We start from the raw sequence: 26,837 nt of genomic DNA, 5'->3' as shown, positions 1-26,837 counted from the left end.
AATTTCCACAGTCAGTGATGATGTCAAGTGCTGGTGTTGGTCCACTGTGCTTTCTCAAGTCCAAGGTCACTGCCACTTTCTACCAGGAGATGTTAGAGCACTTCATGATTCCTTCTGAGAACCTTTATGAAGATGCTGATTTTATTTTCCAGCAGGACTTGGCACCTGCCCATACTGCCCAACCAATACCTGGTTTAATAACCATGCTATAACAGTGCTTGATTGGCCAGCAAACTCACCGGACCTGAACCCCATAGAGAATCTAAGGGGTATTGTCAAGAGGAACATGAGAGACACCAGACCCAACAACACAGAGGAGCTGCAGGCTGGCATCAAGGCAACCTGGGCTACCATGACTCCAGAGCAACGCCACAGGCTGATCGCCTCCATGCCATGGCGCATTGAGGCAGTAATTCATGCAAAATGATTCACGACCAAGTATTGAGTGCAGGCACGAACATAACTTTTCAGAAGATTGACATTTCGGTTTTGAAAATACAATTTTGATTGGTTTTATGTGATATGTAATTAGGCCTACTTGAAATACTGTTTTAGTTTTTTTTTTATTTTTTATATAAGGTGGAAGCCATAAAAAATAAATACTTGCAATAGGCCTACTTTACCTTGTGTGTAATGAATCTATAATCTATGAAATCTGTATACAGTAGATTCTAGAATAGGCTACTTTATTTGTCACATGTAATGTAGCTTACGGTGTACAGTGAAATGTTGCTGCTAGCTCAAATATTATGTTTGATACAGAAAAACTCTTAAAACTCAATTCCAAATGTACAATTTTACAAATTAGCACTAATTACACAAGTACCCTTTCTATATAGGCTAGTATAAGATTGATTGTGTACGTGCTAATATGGATATGAATAAATAAGAATAAAGAAACAAATACTACTATACGTAGTATAGTAGGTAGCACTATACTACTAGGTACTACGTTAGGCATTCAGGAGCCGGATTATAATTATATAATTTATGAATCCCCCAGTATACACATGACTTTGTGATATAATATAATGACATGAACACCTGAAATGCATGCTGATATCTAGGTACGTTAATATGATAAGATAACATACATTTCAAACAGTAATTGGCATCTAGATTGGCACCGATCTTGTTTAAACCAGTTTTTAATGCAACCTAACAATCTCGTCTTCCCAAGTGAACCGGATAAAGTAATGTTTATGGTGCGTTCGTTTGTGGTCGGAGGTGGCAAGTCGCAAGTGGCAAAATACCTACTTCCGACCTGTGTGCATTCGAGCTATATACCATTATATCACAGTTACCTAGTTATATCTATATACCATTATATCACAGTTACCTAGTTATATCTATATACCATTATATCACAGTTACCTAGTTATATCTATATACCATTATATCACAGTAACCTAGTTATATCTATATACCATTATATCACAGTTACCTAGTTATATCTATATACCATTATATCACAGTAACCTAGTTATATCTATATACCATTATATCACAGTTACCTAGTTATATCTATATACCATTATATCACAGTTACCTAGTTATATCTATATACCATTATATCACAGTTATCTAGTTATATCTATATACCATTATATCACAGTTACCTAGTTATATCTATATACCATTATATCACAGTTACCTAGTTATATCTATATACCATTATATCACAGTTACCTAGTTATATCTATATACCATTATATCACAGTTACCTAGTTATATCTATATACCATTATATCACAGTTACCTAGTTATATCTATATACCATTATATCACAGTTACCTAGTTATATCTATATACCATTATATCACAGTTACCTAGTTATATCTATATACCATTATATCACAGTTACCTAGTTATATCTATATACCATTATATCACAGTTACCTAGTTATATCTATATACCATTATATCACAGTTACCTAGTTATATCTATATACCAGTATATCACAGTTACCTAGTTATATCTATATACCATTATATCACAGTTACCTAGTTATATCTATATACCATTATATCACAGTTACCTAGTTATATCTATATACCAGTATATCACAGTTACCTAGTTATATCTATATACCATTATATCACAGTTACCTAGTTATATCTATATACCATTATATCACAGTTACCTAGTTATATCTATATACCATTATATCACAGTTACCTAGTTATATCTATATACCATTATATCACAGTTACCTAGTTATATCTATATATCATTATATCACAGTTACCTAGTTATATCTAGTGCATTCGAGCAACTGGGAGCTGAGAAACATATCCGAATTTGCGACGAGGAAGTGCGAGTTCATGAGGTGTTTTATTTAATCATTCCTAGTAGCAAGTCGCAATTTGCCACCTCCCAGTTCTAAACGAACGCACCATTAATGCAACCTAACAATTCCGTCTTCCCAAGTGAACCGGATAGTAATGTTTAGAGTCCCTGCTGGGTGTCAGCGGATATCATCACGATGACTGAAACCGAGGCGCACTAGCAGGCTGGCTAACATTAGCAGCTAGCGAGGAAACGGCTTCTCTCCGAGGCTACCGAGCAAGCTAGTCCCAATAACGGGCCGTTCACCAAACACGCAGTGGCCGACCCAGGGGCAGAAACATCGAAACTGGAGGTAGTAAGAGTGTTTTTATCTCATACTTCATATAAACGTACTGCTAGCTTTAACTGGCTAGCGCTATTCCTCATTGTAATCGATGTTAGCTAATGCTAATGCTAATGCTAGCTAATGCTAGCTAGTCGTTTTTCAGCAGCCATCTCCACACACAGCCATGTCGTGAGCTAGCTGCGTCAACTGCTAACGTGGTTACTTATCGTCGTTATTTGTTTTGATAACTAGTTGGTCGGTAACTAATCGTGCTCATGTGTGCAGACGCCTCCCTGGGAAGCGACTAGGAGTTAAATGATTAAACGTCGTTGATGGGGGATGTTTTATGAGAAAAGGACTGAACACTGCAGCGTGCGTCACTCATGTAGCAGGTTTACTGCTAACAATCTCTTCTCAATCTCAAGTTCTTGGTTTGAGAAATGCCAGGAAACCCATGTTGCAACATGACTGCATTCACAGCAAGTATGATCCACCGGGGGTCCTATATTAGATTATCTATCTTATAGTAACCTAACGTTTGAACCTAGGGTTTATTCACCAGGCGGAGGGGTATTGTGGCCACTGGAAGTAGTGCTCCTGTACACTTAATTCATATTTTAACTTAAGACCTTAATTGATACAAGTAGCACGCTAACACCACCCCATGTGAGTTATATGCAGCTGATCGACTGATGATGATGCTTGTTTTGTGTGCAGGTATGGGCCGGATCTGATTTGGAAGGAGCTGGAGATGGCAGAAGGGATTGACATAGGCGAAATGCCCTCCTTTGAGCCGGTTCCAAGTTCTGAAGCAAAAAAGAGACCTAATTCATCAGATGGCAGTGAGTAATGCAATAGATTTGGCCACATTTTAGCTACACACCTATTTAGATTACATGGGATTAAGTAAAGAGATATGCAATGTTATTTTAGGACTAATGATGTATTCGGGGCTGACAAAGTAATGTACAATGGTTCCTTGTGTCTGTTCAATGTAGGAGAAGAGCCCATGAGGAAAATGCCTGTTTCCAAATTTGGTACAAGACCGAGGTTTGAGCCTGTGCACTTTGTCAGTGGTGGCAGTAGTGGAGGGGCCGGCAATGATGAGAAGGAAAATGACAAGGAGCGCAGAAGAGGTGACACATACAGCGGCACCAGGCAGAGGGACTCTGCCCAGTCCTCTTACGGCAGCAGTCGGGCTCAGAGCTCGTCCACAGCAAGACCTGCATTTGACAGGGTTTCGTCCTACGGTTCTGACTCCTGGGCTGACCACAGGGACAGGGATAGGAACAGGGACAGAGACATACCCACGGGTAGCTCGACCAGTGTAGGGGGTTATGGGAGCAGGGGTTCCACCTCAAACTACATGACAAAAGTGCAGCAGAACTACACGGCTAGATATGAGGCCCATAGCGCCCGGCGCTCAGATTCCTACTCTCAGGCTCACAGATCGGACGGATATGGAGCGGGGAGCCGCTCGGGGGGCTGGGACGCAGGACGACAAGGGCTAGGCTTCGGGCAACAGGACAGACCCTCCTCCAGTAGGCCGTTCAGCAGGGTGTACAGCAGCCCGGGGAGAAGCAGTCCTACTCCCTCCGCTCTCGCTGGGTCGTCCCAGCCCCTCGCTATATCCCAAGCGACATTGGAGGAGAAGCAGAGGTTGATTTCCGGAGTGGCAGCCTCTGTCGCTGTCACTTCTAGAGACCCTGCGTTCGTGAGCGGATCCGACGGTCCGAACTACAACTTCATCCTAAGCCGTAGCATCCAGGCCTGTAAGACTAACCCAGAGTACATCTACGTTAACCTCAAGGATATTCCTCCGGCAGACCTCCCGAAGAACCGAAAAGTACCGACGGACGGCTACGCCTGTGAGTTGAGATGCCAGTGTGTTTACCTTGCTACTGGATACTCTGGCAGCAAAAATGGAGCCAGAGACCGTGCGTCCGAGCAGGCGGTCAAGCTCTTCTTGAAACCGGTGGAGGTGCGTGCCGTGCAGCGCAAATACAAACATTCTTTGGTCAGCGATATAGTCGTATGCCAGATGCACTGCCCGACCCCCGCCTTTCTACCGGCCCTCCGCAATCCAGAAGACAAGCCGACGCCTAGCTCCAAGGGGCAGTACGAGCCGGACAAGCGCAAGCACTGGACAGAGTTCGTCATAGTCGACAACGCTTACGACGCCATCTGCATTCTCAACAATTCTGCAGCCTTCAATCGCATGAAGATCGACTACAAGTTTGACCTAGTCCCCAATAGCAGCGCGTGGCAGTGTAGCGTGTTTCTGCAGGACGAGCTGGTGGCCCAGTCCAGGGGCAGCAAGAAGACCTCCAAGCACGCAGCGGCCGAAGAGGCTCTGAGGAAACTCCGTACGAACCAGGCAGCAAGGCAGCAGCAGCAACAGCAGCAGCAGCAACAACAACAACAACTACAACAATATTCTCGAGGAAATCACTCAGACCCCCAGACTGGGCGTTTTGGTGTCAGAAAGAAGCACTTGAGCGAGTTAGTTATCCTAGAGAATTCCGATAATGCCATCTGCATCATCAATGACACAGCTCAATTTAATAAGGTGTCCGCTGATTACAAGTTTACCGTGCTGCCAGACCACCGTTGGAGGTGTGAGGTGTACCTGGAAGGCCAATACGTAGCTGCAGGCATAGGACTCAAGAAGACGGTGAAGCACGTCGCAGCAGAAGAGGCACTAGCCACACTGAGACAGACACAGGCTGTGGTGAAATCAAACCTCAGGAAAGAGGGTCATGTCGACGGAATATCCCGTAACCAAATCCTGGCCCGCTCTGGCGAGGAGGCCATGAAACAGGAGATCAAGGAGGACAACATCGGGAACCAGCTACTCCGCAAGATGGGCTGGAAGGGTGGCGGACTGGGTCGTGAAGGGGACGGCATTTCAGAGCCTATTAAAGTCAAAGAGCAATTTTCCAGAGAGGGGCTGGGTTTGGATACGGACAGAGCGGTACATCGGCATCAGCTCAGCAAGCGGGATATTGAGGACATCATCCGCAATTATGCCAGCTCGGAACGACAGGATGACCTGCGCTTCTCTACTGAGCTGAACAACGAGGAACGCAAGCAGATTCACCAGATATCGCAGAAGTATGGACTACGGAGCAAGTCATATGGACAGGGCAGGCAACGGTTTCTTATCGTCAGCCGCAAAGTGCACAAAGACCAGCTGATTGGCCAGCTTCTGCAGGAAGGGCAGGTGGGACGATATGAACTTGTGAAACCTCAGGCCTCTCACTGAGTGGATATGGCAGACTTCCTACAAACTTCAAATAACTGCTACTACCGAACAAATAACATACACTTCATCTAAGTGTTTATACTTTTGTTGGGTGATACTGTACAAATGTATCGATCGTAGACCGGGAAACAATCCAGTGGTTTCTGCATTCCTTTCCCATAATGAATAGTTTTAAGCCTATTTAGCTTCAGCTTTTGAATACAAGTACATATTTTCCGGTGTCTTTGTTTTGCTGCCTCTCGTCATTCCACAACTGTTTCTTCTGTCAGATTCACGTTTCAACACGGCTAGCTTGACTGGAGGTGCTTTTTGCTGTCCACAGGCTTCGTGGCTATTGCATTTGACAATAATGTATCAGCAATTTTTTCATGACTCCAAACTTATTCTAGCGGACTTTACTATTTCACTGGTTCTTTGCTTGAACAATGTTTATAGATCACCTTAGATGAACGGGCAAGATATGAGGTAAACATCTATGTTACTTGTTTGCTCGCATCTGTCATACTGTAGCTTATGACATGGAGACCAGTTCAAGATGCTACACAAAACAAATACTTGTGTTGTTTTTAAACCTTGGATTGAGGGAGATCATCTTTAAAATTATTAGTTGGCTCCTTGAGTGGGAAATCCAATCTCCTTCCCATGGAAAATGGGCAAGCTGTGATCTATGCCTGTATGAAATGTCAGATGTATTACTCAATGTGGGCACAGTTAACTCTTCTGCTTGTCTTCACAGTTGTAATAACTGAATAAATGGAACCTGATAATCGTTCACTGGCTGGATTTGACTGAATTATCAGTTTACCATTGTACCAGTGTTAAATCTATTCTAGTATTAGAAATCATTCTGTAGTGGAGTATCATCTTTGTTTAATATTGTGCAACCTCCCTCCCCAACCTTTTCTCCTTGAATAAAAACACTTTGGATGTATAATTATTTTATTTACAATAAGAAATGTACAGTTTGTTACATGGGTTACCAGTGCATTTTATCATCTTAAAACAGTTGAGCCTTGTGCAATTTAGAGGACACTGCACAAAAAACATCACACCAGGGCAGTGTTGTCAGCAATTCCAGTAGTGTTAACTAAATGTTGGGTAAAAATAACATTAATGGAATGCAGTTTCTTGAGTATTTATGGTCTAAACGTAACAGGATTGACTTTACTCATACAACTTAATACATCAAAACATACATTCTGCACACGGTGGAAGAGCTCGTTGATTTTCTGTGTGGACAGTCTGTGCTTAATACAGGACAGTTTTAAAGGAGCACTAGTGGTTCTTTACACTTTGAAACCCTTCTGGCCTTGTGTGTTCTCAGCCATGTTCATGAACAAACAGCCATACAGTTGATAAATAAAACACCAACAAAGGCATCGCTTACATGTTGAACTACTGCCAACCCGATGTACCCCCTAAAAGGCAACAAGTGATTGATCAAGGGGGGGGGGGGGGGGATGTCCAAGAGTTGTTTTTTGCTTTATTTTCCCACACCAAAGCGTAATTAGGCAAAAAAGAAAAGCTAGAAACAGATTATAAAAAAGAGACTAAGCACTACTTCAGAACTATGATGTGGCTATACACCGCAAATCACATCTACCGGTATGTGTCAATTCAACATTCAACCAACAAACACTCTTGGACCAAAGAAAAAAAGATCAAAAATAGTGGGTGACATGTTGCTGCAAGTAACCCAGATATAACAAGGTACATTTACTTTGACAAAGAGGTACTCTTCCAGGATGAGATCAGCAAGAGCGGATACCACAAAACAACTGGATACAAACTCGGCAATAGCTATGGAGCAGACAATCAAAACTGGAGAAGAATTCAAAACGTGTTTCTTATTTCTTTGTGAGATTTTTTTTTCTTGTTCTGTTGTTTCTTCTGATCTGAGGCTGGACATTGTTCATACTTTGTGAACAGTTGGGAGGTCAACAATCATGCCAACTGTGTTCAACGATGGCAGATACCCTCTTCTCATACTCCCGCTTATTTTCTTGATACAGCTGAGCTGCCTGGCTGTTGGCTGGGCTGTTTGGATTAGGCTCATCCAATAAAGACTAGGACATGGAACACAATACACAATGATGGTGACTTCTTAGCACCATTACTTTATTTTGAAAGTAAATTCATGCTCAAAGGCATAGTTAATGAAAAAGTACATCAACATTGTTTTAACCGTACCTGTATTGAAGTTAAAATGGAAGAAACGTCATAAGTAGGACTCCAGCGGTTCTGAAGGATGTCCAAGCATATACTACCATCTGCATAGACTGCCCAAAACAGACAATATGCTCAGTTATTTTGCACTGCAATACCCCCCTAAAAATGATATTGTGACTGCTGCCTTTTCCGGGGGGAATAGAACAGCGAGGGTCATTATCTCATGGTGCTGCGGACACTGGGTAAACAACTTACCATTTGGATGAAACATTTTGGAGATAAAGCGCACTGTTGGAGGCTTATTAGGATATTCTTCTGTAAACTCTATGGTAAGTTTGAACGTGCCTGCAACGAAACAGGATACAGGTTAATGGCCTATAGTTTGACCCCCCCAAAAGACATGTTTGTATTTCTAGCTTCAGGTAAGATCACCAGCTGGCAGGCAACAATCTCAGCACAACCATCAACATATTCAAGGTCAATAAGATGGATTGTTGCCCTTTCCTATCATCAAGACGTATTATCACTTAGTTTCATCACCATCACCTAACACAGTGAGACTAGAAGAGCTAAAAAGCTCAGAGAAGGCTGTAGATAATAGATTTATGGGGACTTGCCATCTTCAAAAGGGGTTCCCTCTGGCCTGTAAGATTAAAAGAAAAGTTGTGTTAACTAGAAGAGCAAAATAAATCCCAATACATTTAAGTAAAACATGAACTAAGATCAATAATCCCAGGGTACCTGGACACTTGAGCTTTATAAATTATATTGAAGTCACTTACCCAAAAATGACAGCATTCCACATCATGATGTTGTTCTCTGATGGGGCTCCGCTCACCCCAGCTGGGGGATCCTCCTGCAGCCTGGGAATCACAATTAAGATGTCTAGATGTAGATACAAGGTGAATTCAGCAGAGAAATACGTGTTAAGTAGTCTTGCTTATCCAACTAGATATTGAGAGCAATCTCACCAAGCTGCTCAAACATTCAACAGCCTGGTCGAGCTAACTCAGCTAGCTAGCCACCCGAGGTCTGCTTTCTCTTCATCGCTTACCGTTTAAAATCTCTCATTAAACGTCGTCTTGCTGGTGTTGACATTATGTTCAAAGGGACACCGAAAACATAAACATATGTTTATGAAGGCTAAGTTTGGGGATAACTTATTTTCACGGTGAATATATTCCTTTCAAGCTGTCGAAGTTAGGCTACTAGCTAGTTAGCTTGTTATCTTGTATATTATTCACAGCTGTCACCGCTACAGGGCGATACCATTCCAGAGAAGGGGATTTTATTACCAAGGGACAACAATTCATTCGTGAACCCGATTCAAAAATGTGTTAAATATATGTTACTACATGGATATTTGTTTTAAATTAAATATACCGATATTCTTTATTTAAGCAATACATATGTACACATTTTCGACCTTTCTGACTCCAAATGTTTGAAGAAACATGTCATGTGACTGTGAGATCTTGAGAAGTTGTGACGTTCCTGTAAAAAGACGTCACTTTTTTTTTTTTTTTTTATTCAAAGATGCAGAAGTATAGAAAGCGAACAATGTATACAAAATATAATAACTATATATATATATATATATATATATATATATATATATATATATATATACACACACACACACACATGTATATATACATACATACATACATACACATAAACAAAACACAATACACCAGGGGAAAAGCACATATTACATAAAGACCTTAAAAGCATTTCGCAGATACAAGGACTTGGAAGCCTTTTTGTTCATGGAGAATTCAATCGAATCAAAGTAAAGACGTCACATTTTTAGAATCCACATTTGGGTGAATTTACGTCGTCAATTTCACCAGGGAAGTTTAGAATTGTATTTTCCTGTATGTCTCAGTCTAATTGACTAAACTCTAATATAATATTGTATTTTGAATTTCTCATAAGATTGCCCTGCCACTGCCAACGACCTTTTTCCAATGATAGGCTATGCTCTTATCTTGTTTCAATTCATTTGCTGTGTCAGTCTAACACTGTTTTACACTAGCTGGGGATGAATAGCCTACCCATGAGAATTGCCCAGCAGTGTCCGTCACGATTCTCAGGAATAACAAATATCCTAGCCATAACCTATTAATAGGAAGCGCAGCTAAGTTTGGGTATTCAACGTTCAAAGCTTTCTCATATCGCTTTAAATAACTCAACTCCCCTATTCTAAATTATTTAGTAATATAGGTTATTTGCCACAGCGCATGTCGACTAAATAGCTCCCACGTTTAATTGACTATCAGCCCGACCGAAACTGCGCTCACCCGGGATCCACCTCATAGGCGGAGTAGCAGGTCTAGTACATGACAGTACTGGGACCAGACGGTTTAATTCCTCAATTAAGCCTAAACTTGTTAATTGTGTTTCAAAACTACCCAGTTTCACCTGACAGTAGGTTAGAACCAGTATTAATGTGTTGTCATCCAGCAGTGGGTCTATGCTGTTTGGGCGAACTGAGAACCCCTTGCTGGACCAATCATTTCCAAGGGAAAATGTGACCGCTAGGAATTCCCCACGCATCGGCTTTCGGTAAGAGAGAGAAAAAGTGGAACTACGAAAGTAGTGAAACCACTGGAGACTCAGTTGTGTAGAGGATGTCCCAATTCCAGCTCCAAAAAGAGGAATATTTTTGTTTTGCTATGCAGACTTGCCTTGTTATCGACTTCGATTAAATTGTTTTTAAAGAGCATAGTCTGCGTGGCTGTGTAGCCTAATACAAGGACTAAAGGTAAGCACACGCCTACGTTTATCATTCAAGTGCATTTTCTTTACAAATAGATGGATAGGCTAATTAACGCGTTTATCAGTTTCCTGACATCTCTACAGCCTATCTGGGTTGTTCCCTTTCTAAGGAGGTGATTGTAGTGCTTGTAGCCTGGTTTACAAAGTTCCGAAACTGTACAGAGTAAAACAAAACAAACAAACATAACGTTGACTCAGACTATCATCCTTTTTCATTAGATAGGCCTACATATTAGGATTTAATTGAAACTCAAAAGTACGAGTGCACTGTGCCATGCCACAACAAGACGCACCATGAACATGTGAGCAGCCTTCAGGATAACTAACCCACTGCTTTACTACTCATTGTGACTCTACCATGGCTGTCATGTGACGGGGGTGCTGCTGTGTTCAATGTTTGTAGCTATCTGTTGTATGGTGAGGACAGAGCTAGTTTGTCTCCAGGGTCATTTGTGATTTATGTGAGTGTGAGAGGTCAATTATATAGCCCCTGAAAGCATGTGTTGTTTATGTATGTAAAGAGGAGGTCCACATAGTTTAGTCCCCAGAACTATTGTTGAAAAGCCTAATTGGGGATTAGCAAACATTGATTGAACGGCTCTCACTGCCTTAAAGAGAGTGTAAAACATGGATTTCCTCAAATAACTCGAGATCAAGCCATCTGTGTCTAATCTCAATGTTTGCCAGCTGTTTACATTTTTGGGTTAAGATGCTCGCCCTCAGGGACATACAAGCTGAAACATCTCATTGGCTAGCAGTGGTTGCTGTCGTCCAGAGCATGGGAGGGGCAAGGCAGGGGGATACTTATGGGGGGTGGGGTATCAGTCCAGCCCACTGAGAGGAGATCAGCTGGTCCCATTCGCCCCTTCCACCCCAACCCCTCATTGTACAGGCTGGGAGTACTTAATTGGACATTTAGGTTCTTCTGAAACTAATTATCTTCAGTAAGAGCTTCTAAATATAGTTTGCTGCTGTGGTGTTTTCCTACTTGTTGTCCGGGCTCCTGTGTTTAGAAAAATCCCCTGATTACTCTTTCCTCGACGTATCCCTCCATCTTTCCCTTACTTCCTTCCCTCTGCCTTCACAGTCATGTTCCACAACTCTGCTTTGAACCTTGTTGCTTGAGGGAGTTTTCCCCCTGGTCTGCACAAAAGGACGTTTAGAGAGTGAACTCCCCTGCCTCTCACGAGACAGGGCTGGGATGAGGACGAGAGGATGAAAACAGGCGTTAGGTTGCAGTCCGCTGTAGTGTATCTCTGCGCACTGGGAACAGAGGTCTCTGCGGCCGGGGCTTATGGAATCCCTGGTCCTTATCGTGTGACAGTGATGTCACGATCAGCAGTCTGAGCAGCTGAGGAGGGTGACGATGACCATGGACAATGGGTCGCTGTGCTTCTTTGTGCTTCGTTTGTCGAGGGCTGCTATCAATGTCCTGGCCTCAGTCTGAGGCTCCTCTTTCAGTGCACAAGTGCAACTTTAATGGGCGTCTGGATATTGATTTGGTGGCACTATATTGGAGATGGAGTCAGCTTTTATGCTGCATCTGAAGCACCACTAGAGCTGACAATGGACCAATACTACACACAGTGGCCTTGAGAAACACGTGAGTGAATGCAAGGACAATATCCTATTTTGTCAGTTGATTGACTGGTTAAGTTAGGTGTTCTGTTTACTGAATATTTGCGAAACATCTTGATGTCTCTCTTGAGTTGCATAGCATTTTGTGCTAGTATGTATTCCTCATTTCCAGTATACAGTATGCTCATTTGGACACAATAAGTGTAATTTGACACCCCACAAGTAACCACAAGATGGCAATGTTTATATAACATGTAAACAATGTGCAGGGGCACTGAAATGTTGAGCAAAAATAAAGGAACACACTTTAAAAAACGGCCTAAAGAAACAAAACTGTTGACTTCCTATTTTAGAAACAATACATAACAATGTCTGTTAGTGTTGAAAGCAAAGTAGGGGGAACTGCGTTGTAGAGTTCCGTATTTTCTCTGAGATCATTTTACCGGCCACGGCTCCGTCACCTGAGTTTCATGTCCTCTGATACACTACTGTCTCCAGTCGCCAGACAGCAGCTCTGAAGCTGACTGGCTGAGTGACGACAGAGAAGGGAGAGGCTAGGGAAATTCCACCTGTAACCTCATTCCACCTGCATGCTGCCTCTCACAGTGTTAAGCATATGACAACTCCTGTGGTATTGACTGTACTTAATTCATACATTCTTACATTAATCTGCATTATTATCACATCATACCATAAACTCAGTGTGGATTCCTTCAAAATGCGTTAGCTGGTTGCTTAGGTTATGTCATACTGAAGAGGCTGGACTCATATAGTGTTTGTTATTCTCTGAACAACTGACTACAAGCTGTAAACCAGCCACCAATCTTAAAGATTTTTCTTTTGCATATGAATCATTACTTAATCTTTATCATATGTTTGCTATTACTCTGTAGTAAAGCATGCATGACTACAGATAGTTGCAGTGACTAGGCTAGTCGTTGGCACAACAATGACGAGAATCCAGAACTGATTTAAATGGCTGTTGTCTCTGCTACTGTGTGTCATTATCTGTTGGCTCCACTTAATTGGTGCAATGTCAAGGTTACACCACCCTGCCTGCCTGGAGAGTTTTGTTACGACCGATGTGGTCCATGCAAAGTCTGTCTGGTTATTTTTCAGAGATGTAGAAAGCACACTGTGTACCCATTGGCTGATTAGATTAAGGGTGGGTTGACTAGTGTGATGTTCAGACAAGCAGCCAGGAGGTGACCACATAGCAGCCTTTACTGAAATAGCAGTGTTTCACTCTCTGCCTTCACTGTGAATTGATGCTTTATGCGTTGCCATGCATCTAAATAAATGTCAGTCTATGCTAATGCCTGTGTAAATACAATTAAGGCTTGATGTGCAGAGATGATACTGAGATCGAACTAAAACTCAGTGTCTCCCAGGGGAGGGGATGAGATGACGGCGCCTCATTCAGCTTGTCTACAGTGTCAACACATGAATGAACGTTGAGACAGTGTCTTTACAGTTGTTAAGTTAGCAGGTCGTCACATACAGAGAAAAACAGTTATGGTTTCTGTCACCACCCTCTCTGAAAGCTAGAAGGATTAGTGGGGTTTTCGTAGCTGGGACTGAGAGAGTGACAGGCTGTCCATCCCTCAGGGCTGATTTTTTGAATTATTTAACTACACAGACACAGCTATTCATATTATATTATGTGAATAATATGCTCCCGATGCCACCGGCGTTTCCTAAAGAATAAGCTGGAGACAAAATAGGCTACTTTGTTCTATAATTGCCCAGTCAGGCATACTGTATTGTTGCAACCCATCCTGTATGTTGTTCTATTAGATATTTAAATGTTTAGAGCTGTGAAACATGTTATCATCTGAACAGGAAGGGGTTGTCTCCAGGTGACAGTGAGTGTGTTAGTGTGGATGGTCTTTGCCTGGTTGTCCAGTCTGCAGGTAGCTGATACTGTTCACAGAGGTGTGATGTGGACTGTCTGGAATGTTAGCCTTGTTCTGTGTTTAATGTTTAATGGGATTCCTTTTGTGTGACGGATCGTTTGTGTATGCTTGTGTGCAGGGGCGCCTTATGGGGGAGAAAAGTTAGGATGATTCTTAGGGGCCTGTGACTGACAGGGGCCATAAAAATTATTAGAACATTAGGTACACTTTTTTCAATATTAAATTATTAACCTATCATAATTAATAGAATAGTTATTTTACAGTGTATTAATAAAATTAATGGTTTATTTTTTTCTTTCTTGTTTTTGGCCAAAAGTAAACATCCAGAGAGCCTAATCCCCCCCCTTCATTTACATGAAATGTACCTGCCCTCAATCATGGTGGATTTGCTAGCAGCAGTGAATTGCGAGTGAAGAGTGCTGGTGTGGAGCAGCATGTCTCATCTTCCTAAAGAAAAATCATGCTTCCAAAAATGAAAATGAAAATGAAAAATTAGTTTTGGATAGCAGGTTTGATGTTTTGCAGTTTGAGTACCTTTACGCTAGTTAGCCATAGTTAGCTAACAAATTGGTAACATTGCCCTAATTTCTGTACAAATTACATATGAGGCCTCCCTCCAAAATTTGGATGATAATTTAGCATATTATTTAGCATATGTCCAGTAACAAGTGATATTCTGTGGAATATAAATCAGTGGATTGCAGTTTCACCTCCTCATTCTCTGCCTAACCTTTCCAACTCAGCTCTCTGGTCAAAACATCAGCAGGTTAGCTTTGAATACCAGACTGAGGGTATGACTCATATTTACTGTTACCAGCTCAGGTCGAATGGTCACTGCATCGCTCCATTGATTTCTAAGGCAGATGAAGGAGTGAATCAGCTATACTATGTGCAGCGGATGCATGTTGATGTAGCTGACTGCCTACATGAGTCTCTGTTAGTTTTGTGCTGTTGAGATCATCACTCATTGCTGTGACTAAAGTTTTACCATAGGCCATTTCTGATTGGTCACCGTCTGAGGATGTTCATGTATTATCAGTGACCGTAGCAGCATAATCCCTCATCTCATTGGTTGGCAATAAGGCCTGATTGTTTGACAGTGTGAAAGCAAAAGGGATTGTCTGCTCCTAATGGAATAGTCATTGGAAAAGAAAAGGTAGGCCTTAAACGAACTGGAGTTTCCAGAAAGAAAAAAACAATAATCCCAAGAGATTCTTTGACTTTTTCTATCGTCCCCTGTTGTCCATAGTAGGTCAGGTTTGACAAGTGCCTGACTGCATGGGCACGACTCAGGCATCCCAGATACAACTTGTTTTACAATATTTACTTAAACCTCTTTGTCCATGGCAGCGGGGCTAATTAAAACATCTTATTGCCCTTTAACTCCCCTGAATCCAAGTGCCCCATTAGGGCTGCTATCCTGCCCCTGTCTGCTCAGTCTGGGGGGTTTCCTGGCTCCCAGTGACTCACAGAGCTGCCATCACCTGACCTTGGAGCCACACAAACAGCTCTGTCTGTCCTCCAAAGACTCCATATCTCCCACCCTCAAGGCCAGACTTATTTCTAGACTTTTCTTGGCCCCGAGATAGTCATTGTTGGGTTATTGGAGTACCACAGAACTGAACTAGCTAGCGAGTTCTCTCATTCAATGAGGGCAGTGCCTTTATGTGGCTGCCATAGGGAGAATTGTACTCTCAGGTCAAGATAATCATGTCAGGTTGTTCAAGTTGAACTGAAGAAAACACGGCAGAAAATGCACCAGACCTAGTTAAACTTTGACATATAATATTGTGGTTAAAGTAATTTCTGTAAAGAAAAAAGGGCTTGCACATCCACTATGCAGACCAGGTGCAGGACAAACCGGAGTGTGAATGAGACAAAGAGTAGAGTCTGCACACTGGAGCATATCGAAAAATGGAATATTCCTAATAGTTTATTAAATATTGACGTTTCGATCTTATTCGATCTTCATCAGATCAGATTCTAAAGTCATTTCTGTGCCTCGCCTATTGAAGTTTGCTATGCTATTTTCCTGGTTGAAAGAATCAAAAAAGTTCATCCAGACATGAGCTCTGCACCAGCTTGGTGGTGCGGCTGTGTTGCTGCGTCTGCCTTTCTAAAGGGGACGTGCGCTGCAGAAAATGACGCCTTTTTGTGGCTGTGCTCTGTTTGGGTTGGACTCTGCTATGCAACAGCACTACATGAGAGTGAGCAGCCTTTATTTTTAGGCCATAAAGGAAAGGTGTGTCTCCTCATGCAGTCAGCAGGGTCACGTGGCGCAGCTCTGCTCACATCAAGGCTGTAGCGCTCGCTAATGCGCCACTCTGGGGGAAAGGCGAAGGTATGCTCTGGGCTGCATGAGAGAGCATTAGTATGTCTCTGTTCAAAGTGGTTTGGGCATATTTTTTACCTCAGTGGTATTGACGTATGAGTACAATTAACCTTTTTATATTTCATTTGTAGATTCTCCACGGCCTCATGGGTTTTCTATACCAAACTCCATGTAGCGTATGATGATTCTAGCCACTATACAGTACGAGGTGTGAACTACGGCAGTTAAGTTTTAATAATTAACCTATCCATTGACATCAGCCCACAGACGACTTTGACATAGATCCACTCTGAGCCGATGAAATGGCGATGCTTTTGAGGAGTACATCCTCCGCTCTAGTCATCCTATTCTCTGGGTTGACAATGGGATCACAGGGAGAATGTAGTCTTTGGCACGGTCGCTGGCAGCAAGCAGAACAAAATGTGCTCCTTAGTATTCACTGAGACTGCTGGAGAGAATAATGCCGCGCTATCTGTGCCAACCATGAGCTCAGTGTCAATTGAAGCTGCCCCCTCGTTTGTTTTGTTGCCTTTTTAAAGAGACATTTTGTCAGTTAAGTCAACCATCCTTACCAACCATTAGTGTTTGCACAAATTGCAGCAATTAACAGCCAATTAAAATGCAATGTAGTTTTATGCCATTTGAACTGGGCTCTTTGTCAGGGTAAGTTGGAGGGAACACAGAAATGTTAGTTTTCCCAGTAATGCAGAATTGGAGATATTAAAGTTTAGTTACACATAATCTATTTTAAGCATAAAATATAAATGAAGTATACAGAACCTGTGGACTGATTTTTATTTTGGACAGACAATCAATATGAATGACCCATGAAACAGAGGATTTACCTATTATATGGATAAAGTGTCTTCAGAGAAGTAATAATTGTGGAAAGTCTTCATAATTTTGTATGATGACACTGGCCACTTTGGTATGAATAGAATAGTACAGAATAGAAAGTTTATTTTGCCATGTGTAACAAGTACAGGTACAGGTACATTGGAATTCTTGTCATTGCTTGTCCTTACAGTATCTTATCATACCATACCACTTTATTTAGAGCACATTTAAAAACAACAAAGTTGACCAAAGTGCTGGTCAGTTATCAGTACTAATCAGTTCCCCCTTGCAGTCCTAGGTACACAGCTAGACATTTAAAGGTTCCCAAACTATCAGTTTACTATCTGCAGTCTATCAGTGTCATCCTTATCTACTTATCCCATCATGGATGACAGGGTCTGTGTCCAGGATATAGGCGGTGCTATTAAATGACATCCAAGTATACAGGTGCAAGGTGCTCAATGTGTCAAGTGATCAGTTGTTGGTCCAGGGGCGGTGAGAGGGGGGTGGGGGTTTGAGAGACTGGTCCGTCAGAACGGAACAGTCATGTGGGGGCGGTTAATGGTCCAGGCAGAGGGGTGGTGGGGGCGGAGGGGCGGGATAATGGGGGTGGGGGGGGGGGGTCTGTCCAAGGGTCTTCAATGGCAGTCTACTGCAGCTGATGGCCGTTGAGCTTGTGGACTGCGTCAGGAAAGAAGCTGTTGTGGAACCTCCCCTTTGCAGTCTTGATGCTCAGCCATCCTCTGTCTCTCCGGCGAGATGGTCGTTGTTGTGCCTTCTTTAGGATTGCCTTTGTGTTGGGTGACCAAGTCAGGTCACCAGAGAACTGCGTCCGTAGGAATTTGAAGTGTCTCACCCTCTCCACTTCCTCCCCGTTGATGATGATGGGGATGAAGTAGAGCGTTTTCCTCCTTTCCGGAAGTCCACAATCATCTCCTTTGTCTTGCTAGTGTTCAGGGTCAGGTTGTTTACACCGTTCTGACACCTCCCAGAGGAAGGCTTATTCAGATGAGTCATTGTAATCACCAATAGCGGACTACAACACTGTGATCAGTCTGATCACAGTGTTGTAGTCCGCTATTGGTGATTACAATTAATCGTTCTTGGTCAAAGTCGATTTTTGGTCACTAATCGATTTTTTTCATTCAAATAAACTTGTCCTTTAAATTTTTTTTTTTACAAATTGAACTGAACTTAAATCATCTGTTACGTAGTGCTATATTGATTGGAATGGGGGCTAAATTACTGTTAAAATCAATGGAATTGTGGTCTTTCCTTTTTTTTCTTTCAAATAAACACTTATAAAATGTCGGAATCAAATCTTTCGAATGTCGGCCAAAAAACGATTAATCGATTAATCGTTCAAACTACCCACTGATTAATCGACTATGAAAAATGGGAGTTATGCACATCCCTATTGTCCGCAAACTTGATGATTCAACAGCTGCTGTGCTTGGCTGAGGTGGGTGTACACAGTGAGTACAGCCTGGGGCTCAGGCAGCAGCCTTGTGGGACCCCTGCTGATGTTCAGTGTGGATGAGGTGTTGCTGCCTATTGTGACCACTGAGGAAGTCCAGAGTCTAGTTGCATACTGTATGGAGCTGCTCAGGCCGACATGTGGCGCATCTCGGGCGCATCTCAGCTTCAGGACCAGGTTGATGGGCATATGGTGTTGAAGGCAGAACTGTAGTCAATGAATAGCATCCGGACGTAGGTGTTTTTCTTCTCCAGGTGCTCCGGCACGAAGTGGACGGCCAGTGAGATGGTATCATAGCTCCACATCCACTGGTGTGGGTCTAGTGAGTCTGGAATGACGGTGTCAATGTGTTTTATCTCTAGTTTCTCCATGTGCTTCCGCTAGAGTGAATGCCACTGGCTGGTATCCATTCAGACAGGTTACCTTGGTTTTCTTGGGTACTGGCACCTATGGTAGTCATCTTGAAGCATGTGGAGATGACCTGCCGTGACAGTAATGTGTTGAAGATGTCCGTGAAGGCAGGAGTCAGCTATGTGGCACACATTTTGATGACTCGGGGGTGGTATGCCATCGGGAACCAGCGGCTTCGCCAGCATCCACCCTCCCGAAGGACCCGCGCACCTCGGCCACAGATGGCTGTAGGACCGTGTTGGCTAGTGTGCTGGTGCTCAGTGCGTCGAACCTCGCATAGAAGGTGTTGAGCTTGTCTGGGATCTCTGTCAGCTGCGGCGATGTCTGCGTGCCTCAATGAGCTCTCTCCAGGGAGAGAGAGACACACCGCCAAGCTCTACCCAGGAGAAGACCACGTGCATCGCACATCATCTATAAATGATTCCAAAATAACCAGCTCATCACTGATATCTACTGGATGACGAAGGCGAGGAACTTCTCACAGGGCCTCGACTATGGTTCAGTAATTAATTGTTGACAAGGGATGGTTTATCCATGAGGTTTAGATAAGGGGAGCAATGTGTATAAAGCCTGTTTGTGTTTGTGTTTTGGTGTGTTTACCCCTATTGCCATTTAACAACCCTTGATTCCAGGACATCTGAGGTCAGCTGGTATCAGCAGCTTGGAGTCTGAAGGGGGTGTGGTCTCCTGAACAGTGGCCTGTGTGGACACAGTACTTCCACAGGGAGTGATAAATGAGTATTGTTTGGTGAGTTTCCTCGGTTGGAGGCCAGAGGCGCTTCTGAAAACAATTTCTCTTTCTGCTACTATACAGTATGTTGAAGTGGACCTGGCCTGAGCCAGCTGGGATAAAAAATGCTATTCCCTCTAGTGTAACTAGTGCACTGCTTAAAAAAAAGAAAAAGAAGAAAAAAGAGGGTTAGTGAAAGGTGTTCGGCTAAAGCCCTCCAGATTCAGCCCCCCATGAAAGCATGTAGCAGAAACGTCTCTGACACACACACACAAACACCCAGAAGCACACACGCATGCGTGAATGCACACAGACACACACACATACACACACACACACACACACACACACACACACACACACACACACACACACACACACACACACACACACACACACACACACACACACACACACAGAGTCATCACCACAGACCTCGACATCCTGTTTGTCAGCTCTCCTATCATGTTTGAAAAAGATGCTTGTCAGGCGTCAGCTATCTCAACACACACAGACATGCACATGCAGGGGCTGGGGGAGGGGTTGAGGGGGAGGCATCCATCCTCAAAGTATTATTTTGATTATCGAAATTCTCTGCTTTCTCTGCTGCAAGCAACACTTCGACTGTCCTCTGCTTTCAGGGGTTGACGTCGGCAGTGTCCCCAGATTGATGAGGTGACAGCGCAGTAGTAGCTAGCCTGACATTAGTTGTAGTCTCAGTTATTTCTAGTGTAGCCGACATGTTAAAAGGTGGCCAAAAGAAAAGTCGACAATGAAAATGGGCAATTCAGATGAATGGATCGAAAAATATGCCTTCATCCTCCCTCCAATGAGCACCAAACTGATGTGTTTAATATACCACGAAATGGTAGCTCTTGTGAAGTATCAGTTTGAAACGCCACTATGAAACAAAATAGTCATTTTGAAGCGACCTTTCCAGAAATCGGAGAAGAGGAGAGGATACAGGAGGTGAGGAGATAAGACAGGAGGTGAGGAGGCCGGTGGTGAAGACAGGAAGTGAGTAGAGGATACAGGAGGTGAGGAGATAAGACAGGAGGTGAGGAGACCGGTGGTGAGGAGATAAGACGAGAGGAGAGGAGACTGGACTTGAAATGAAGGAGACAAGAGGAGAGGAGATAGGAGAGGAGACTTCAAAGGGTTTGATTCACCTTTGCTGGGGGGTTGTGGGGAAATGGTGATTTGTATTATAATTGTTTTCTTAAATGACGGACCTTTGGATTACTGGGGGGGAAATTGGTGGACCTTTAGGATTTGTATTTGAGTCCCCCTGCAGGGGGATAGATGGGGTTGGAACTCGTGGCGAGATTGATGTAAATTGTCTCTCCGGCTCTGTGTGTGTGTGTGCGTGCGTGCGTGCGTGAAAGGGTGAGTGAACAGGGAGAATCCTGCCGTCAGGAATAGTGATATAGCCTACCCTCAGATCGGTGCACCTGCTCCTGGGTTAAACTCTTGCCGGTTGGATAGGAGCTTCAGTTTTACCACCAATAAGCCGTATCATCCCAGTGGGGTCTTTAGGATGGGGGGCCTTGGTTAACCCACCTGTGCTGTATTCAGCCAGTGGGATATCTGTCAATGCAGTCAGGTAGACGCTCTGGTCTTTATGGCCTTCAACTCTTAAACCTCCCATTGTTGTCCATCTGAGACTGTAAAGCTGAGACTAGGGGAGGTTTCCATTGCCGCTCCCCTGGAATGACCACTGTAAAAGGCTCATTCACTCACCTAAACGAATGAAGGGACGTAAATGAATTTTAAATTGCCTAAAGGGACGTAAATGAATTTTAAACTGCCTAACGGGATGTAAAGGATCAAAATTTCATTATAAATGATTCAAAACGATGTTTTTCTGATTGCATCACTCGTTTTCCACACACAGATTTGGACCATTGTGAGTATATTGCTCTATATAACCGGGTCAAAGTCCTCAAGCAAACCCGTACCCTTCCAACTGTGCGTTTACAGCTCGCACCGAGCACTCCTTCGCACCGGGCACGCCTTCGCGGCAGAAACTAGTCTGACGTCTTTCACATTGCTCAAGGTGTGGCCTGCTTGTTGGTCCCTGCTCTCCCCCCCCACCCCCACCCCAACCCCCGCCAGTCTCCACCACGGCCAGAACTTACCTGAAGGGATTTGCATACAGGTCCCACCCTGGCCCCTGATTGGCCAGGTGCAGGCTCCCTGCCTCAGGGCTCCCCTGCCAATAGCTGCTGTGCAGCGTGACTCATGGGGAGAGGGCAAGTTGCTTCACTACACTTCTCCTTTTTTTAATTTCGGGCAGCAGCCATTGCCTTTCCTTTTGCTCATTTTCGGTTGTGTTTTATGGCTGTAAGAGGGAGAGGTACAGAGCAGGTTTGTGTCCCACACCTTTATCCGGCTCTGTCCCCTCTTCTCCGTCGACACTCCCTTGGATACTTTTTTCTTTCCATGGCTGTTGTCTGTTTTTCTTCTGTAGTTTTTTTTTGTTTGCGGCGTTCAGATCTGACACTTCTGCCTTTTGATATGGAGCTATCCTGTCTTTGAGGTTAGTATTGAGTCAGTTGTTTTTTGTTGACATACAAGTTGTTTCAAACATGTATTTGTGCTTTCATCATTTTATTGATTTATTTGATTCAGGGACATTGTAATCATCATGTAAACATTAATCAACAATTTTACAATTGTAAATGTGCCAGGATTAGCGAATTCATTTTCACCTGTTGTCCCTGGCCTGATGTTAAAGCAACCTAAGATCAAGATTATATCTGTCTATAGTTTTCTTTTGGATGCTGTGAGTGTGGCCAGTAAAAAGCAGAAGTAGGCTATTCAAAAAAGTACACTGATACAATTCATGGTAAACTTTGCCTCGGCTCACACATGACACAATTTGATGTTTGATGGAGAAAGCAAAACTCAACACAATACTCTTATCAACTTTCGACTGCACTAAAACTTTACCATCTTTCTAGAAACCAGGTCACCATTTATAGCTCTTATAAGTAACTATTGTTCTTTACTAGCTAGACAGTGGTGTGGTGTTCTTATTCACATTTCGGGAATTTATGATGCTCAGTTTTCATGACACACCTTTGACATACTTTGCGTGCGCATGCTTAGGTATTCCAAGTAAGCTCAAGAAATGGGTTTGGTTTTGTTCTCTCAAGACAGGCCCTCCACACACTGCAGTATTCAAACTCACGCTTGTGTTGTGAGAATCTTCTGTTGTTGTTGTTGTCACATGTTTGATTGTTGTTTCTCTCCTAAGGATCATTGCCTTATATGGCGTGCTTCTGCAAGGGAGGGAACTGGCCGATGTTTTGCAAGCCCCCTGACCAAGCCCACAGAAAGATTTTCAGCTTGTCATGGTGTAGAAATACCAGTGATTATCTGTCACGGTGAACAGACACTAGTCTGAGAACAATGCTGAGAAACGCATTCCTGTCTGTGGTTGAGAGGTGTATTGTCTTTCACCTCCCAAAAACACCTAAATACCGTAGTACCAAGGAGCCGAGAACCTGTTGTGGCCATGTTGTTGGCAGCAGGCAGGTGCTGTTCAATTCCAGGCTTGCTTATCCAGCTCTGATCTGTTCATCGGAGCTCTGAATGAATGTCGTTCATCCTGTAGGCTAGAGGACCAGCAGGTTTCGATGGCGGCGCGTGGGGGAGGACAAACCGGGGTCACGCCATCTCCATCCCCCCTTTCTACTCTTCCACAACAACACCCCCGCCTCCGACGCTCGTAAAGGGTTAATCTTCTGTGCCTAAACTTGGTGGCTTTCTGTCTCTAAAAAGCTCCCCCAGAGCACGAGAGATAAAGGCGCGCTTCCTGTTTCGCTAGAAGCGCGCTCTGCACTGACGAAAGCCGCACACATGTACCATGTTCCACATCAGACTCTTGTGAGCCTGCGTTTACCACTGAACAAACATGGGACTGTTTGAGTAGTGTTCATACATCATTCGAAGGCTTTATTGAGTTTCTTCCATTAGAGCTACACAGAAATAATAGAGTCCTGGGTGCCGAATCATTCTGTTGTACATGCAGATCTATTGTAAATAGACATGTAAGCCCTTTTCACTGAATGCTCCTGCTGCCATATTGATGCCCATGGGAGATGCATGCGCTACATCTTGTACGATGATCTTATCATCTCTGTCACTGGATGTCTGCCTGATCCATGCTGATTACGCCACGGTGATGATAGCATTACCAGGCCCGAGCACAAGCTAGCGAATGTTGATTATTTTATTATAGCAGAGGTACAGTGTGATGTACATCAAGTAATACACACCTGTAATTCTTTGAGCGGATGACCCGGCTAAGTTTCATCGTTGGTGAATGGCTCTGTTGTGCCCATAATATAGGAGTTTGCATTTGACGTAACTTTCTAATGACAGCCGTAGCCCACCTCACCCCTATTTTGACTTGTAAATGCGGCTTGATGGATGATGTTTGGCTGTGCCATGAGATGAACACACCAGGGCAGTCTTTGTGAGGGGCTATCGGGGGGGGGGGGGGGATACAAGGGAGAGAGAGAGGGATATGAGGAGAGGGATAAATAGATAAAGGAATAGAGACACGGAGAGGGATATCAAAATGGAGAGAGGGGGATGGAGGAGGGCGACTGTCAGGCTGGCTCCCCCACACACAATACAGTGAACAAGTCTTGGCCTGTAATTAGATAATTAGGCCTGGCCAAAGAGGAGGAGGAGGAGAGAAGGGGAGGAGGAGGAGGAGGAGGAAGAGGGTTGGATTTAATCAGCGCTGGGTTTGGCATGCCTGCATATTATGGAACAGTAGAGGGTTGGGTCTCTATTCAGGCTGGTGACTGGCACTGAACGGCCGAGGGCCGCAGCTGGGTCCATGGGTAAATAAGAACGTTTTGTGCCTGGTATGTCACTCGTGCTGTTCTGTCACTCTCTGGAGTAAGTGGGGGTTGAGTTTGTCCTTTTGGTGCTGGGGGAGGATGGGGGTTGTAGGTAACTCTAGGGTGGGCTGTGCCCCCCCCCCCCCCGCGTCATTCTTTTGTCTCATGCCGTATAGTTCAGGGTTGAGGTTTTTAGACATCTAAGGTCGCAGGCTGCTTAGAGGGGATCTGAATTCTACACCCCCAGTTCTAAACCCTCCTGTAATCCTATGCCACAGAGCTCAGGCCAAACAAGCCAGGTGGGATGGAACACCCATTCACCCACCCCCCATCCCCCCATCCCTCCATCCATCCATCCCTCCATCCCATCCATCCATCCATCCATCCATCCATCCATCCATCCATCCACCCATCCACCCATCCACCCATCCCCCCATCCATCCATCCATCCATCCATCCATCCATCCATCCATCCATCCATCCATCCATCCATCCATCCATCCATCCATCCATCCATCCAGACAGACCAGAGAGCCACCCGGTGGCATCATCAGCTTTGTACGTTGTCGCAAATTATCGCTGGGGAAAAATGTGTTTGTTCCCGCCACATTTGTGGACACACGTGGTCACGTGGACGCTTCAGGTCTCCTGCGGGGTTCCTGACCGGCTGAAGGCTCTTTGTCTTGACCCGGGGTGGGGGGGGGGGGGGATTTGCATCACCTTTCCATATTCCTCTCCCCATTTCCATTGAGCAACCAAGGCCCCCCCCCCCCCCCCCCCCCCCCCCCCACACACACTTGTGTTGCAACCAGCAGATCCACACCAACGTGCTGGGACTGGCAGGCCTCATTGTGTTTAGGCACAGGTAGAGAAGGAGTCAGAGATATGAGCTCGCAGCTCCTCACCCCAACCCTGGGACCATAGAGAGAGATCGCAGCTCATCCTGACAATTGAGATGAGATGGGATTTCATTCCCCGGGACCGATGCTCCCCTATCTTATTTGGCTCCGTCGCAGGATTGCCGTCTGGCATGGATCAGTTTAATCCGGTTATGAAGGACAACGAGCTCTCATGTCTGGTATAGTTTTCTCTTTTAAGTTAAGGCCCGCTCGATCCGGCCTAGCTTTCCCACACAGCCTCGTGAGATCACCTGACACTTTATCTCCTCCCCCCACCCGTAAAACCCACCTGAGGAAACGCTACTCAACCCCCCCCACCCCTACCACACCCAAAAGCCCCCAGGAGTGGGCAGGTGTGCTCGACTCCAATCACCCCCCCCCCCCCACCACCCCTCCCGTGCCCCCCCCTCAGGCAGGCATGGTTGTAATAAAAGAGAGAGTCGGGTTCCGGGGGAGAGACATGGAACGTTTGTGTGGAATATCAAGTCACACCTTCTCTTTTGATAACGCTTGCGGTTATGCAACACCAGGGTTGCGTGGGGATGGTACAGACCAGCCCAGCAAACTGCCAGGTCGGTTGACACTGTCAACAGGATCCGGGCCGATGTACCAGCCTGCTGTACCTGCGGGACCAACCGTTCCGGTAAATTCCGTGGATGTTAGCGCGATGACAAATAGTTGGGTGTCGATGACAGTGTTGTTGAGCAATGGTATACATAATTATGCTCGGTCCTTTGTTGGGGAGCCAATAGCGACAGTAATGCTGTATGAGTACGGCGAATTTGACTTGGTAAAGATAAAAGATATCTCACTCCACTTCCCGTTGAAACCCCGAATGATTCAACAGAGCTGTGATGTGCTAACTGTCTTGGAAACATCACATTTACTTGTAAGTAGGAGGCTGTGTGGAGTCGGGACCTTTTCTCAGCTTTTAAATACGGGGGCATTAACCGACAAGTTTACCAGAG

The 26,837-nt window shown here is 44.2% G+C and overlaps 2 protein-coding genes across 4 annotated transcripts; one reads left to right on the top strand and one right to left on the bottom strand.

The window, feature by feature from the left end:
- Nucleotides 1-2,516: 2,516 nt before the first annotated feature.
- nkrf (NFKB repressing factor) lies at nucleotides 2,517-6,755 on the top strand. Of its 2 annotated transcripts, none has more exons than XM_084459623.1 (3): nucleotides 2,517-2,642; nucleotides 3,333-3,457; nucleotides 3,614-6,755. In XM_084459623.1, exons 2-3 carry the CDS (start codon nucleotides 3,367-3,369, stop codon nucleotides 5,878-5,880), a joined length of 2,358 nt encoding a protein of 785 aa, XP_084315749.1. In that variant the 5' UTR covers nucleotides 2,517-2,642; nucleotides 3,333-3,366; the 3' UTR covers nucleotides 5,881-6,755. The 2 variants fall into 2 exon arrangements, with proteins under 2 accessions (XP_084315749.1, XP_084315748.1); XM_084459622.1 differs by lacking the exon at nucleotides 2,517-2,642 and adding an exon at nucleotides 2,783-3,098.
- Nucleotides 6,756-6,822: 67 nt separating this feature from the next.
- LOC311326498 (ubiquitin-conjugating enzyme E2 A-like) lies at nucleotides 6,823-9,273 on the bottom strand. Of its 2 annotated transcripts, none has more exons than XM_084459398.1 (6): nucleotides 9,104-9,273; nucleotides 8,832-8,912; nucleotides 8,667-8,692; nucleotides 8,305-8,394; nucleotides 8,071-8,159; nucleotides 6,823-7,946 (listed from the first exon to the last, which is right to left on the bottom strand). In XM_084459398.1, exons 1-6 carry the CDS (start codon nucleotides 9,145-9,147, stop codon nucleotides 7,818-7,820), a joined length of 459 nt encoding a protein of 152 aa, XP_084315524.1. In that variant the 5' UTR covers nucleotides 9,148-9,273; the 3' UTR covers nucleotides 6,823-7,817. The 2 variants fall into 2 exon arrangements, with proteins under 2 accessions (XP_084315524.1, XP_084315525.1); XM_084459399.1 differs by having other exon boundaries at nucleotides 8,071-8,150.
- Nucleotides 9,274-26,837: the final 17,564 nt, after the last annotated feature.

Source organism: Borostomias antarcticus (genome assembly GCF_949987555.1).
Source record: "Borostomias antarcticus genome assembly, chromosome: 28".
Classification (NCBI taxonomy): domain Eukaryota; kingdom Metazoa; phylum Chordata; class Actinopteri; order Stomiiformes; family Stomiidae; genus Borostomias; species Borostomias antarcticus.
This window is presented reverse-complemented; position numbering and strand designations above follow the sequence as displayed.

What these genes read in the sequence shown, in the direction of transcription:
- nkrf (XM_084459622.1), top strand. Translation starts at nt 2,962, where the DNA reads ATGAGAAAAGGACTGAACACTGCAGCGTGCGTCACTCATGTAGCAGGT. An exon ending in CATGACTGCATTCACAGCAA is followed by an intron (nt 3,099 to 3,332) that starts GTATGATCCACC and finishes TTTTGTGTGCAG; the next exon opens with GTATGGGCCGGATCTGATTT. An exon ending in ACCTAATTCATCAGATGGCA is followed by an intron (nt 3,458 to 3,613) that starts GTGAGTAATGCA and finishes TGTTCAATGTAG; the next exon opens with GAGAAGAGCCCATGAGGAAA.
- LOC311326498 (XM_084459398.1), bottom strand. Translation starts at nt 9,147, where the DNA reads ATGTCAACACCAGCAAGACGACGTTTAATGAGAGATTTTAAACG. An exon ending in TTAATGAGAGATTTTAAACG is followed by an intron (nt 8,913 to 9,103) that starts GTAAGCGATGAA and finishes TGTGATTCCCAG; the next exon opens with GCTGCAGGAGGATCCCCCAG. An exon ending in TGGAATGCTGTCATTTTTGG is followed by an intron (nt 8,693 to 8,831) that starts GTAAGTGACTTC and finishes TTAATCTTACAG; the next exon opens with GCCAGAGGGAACCCCTTTTG.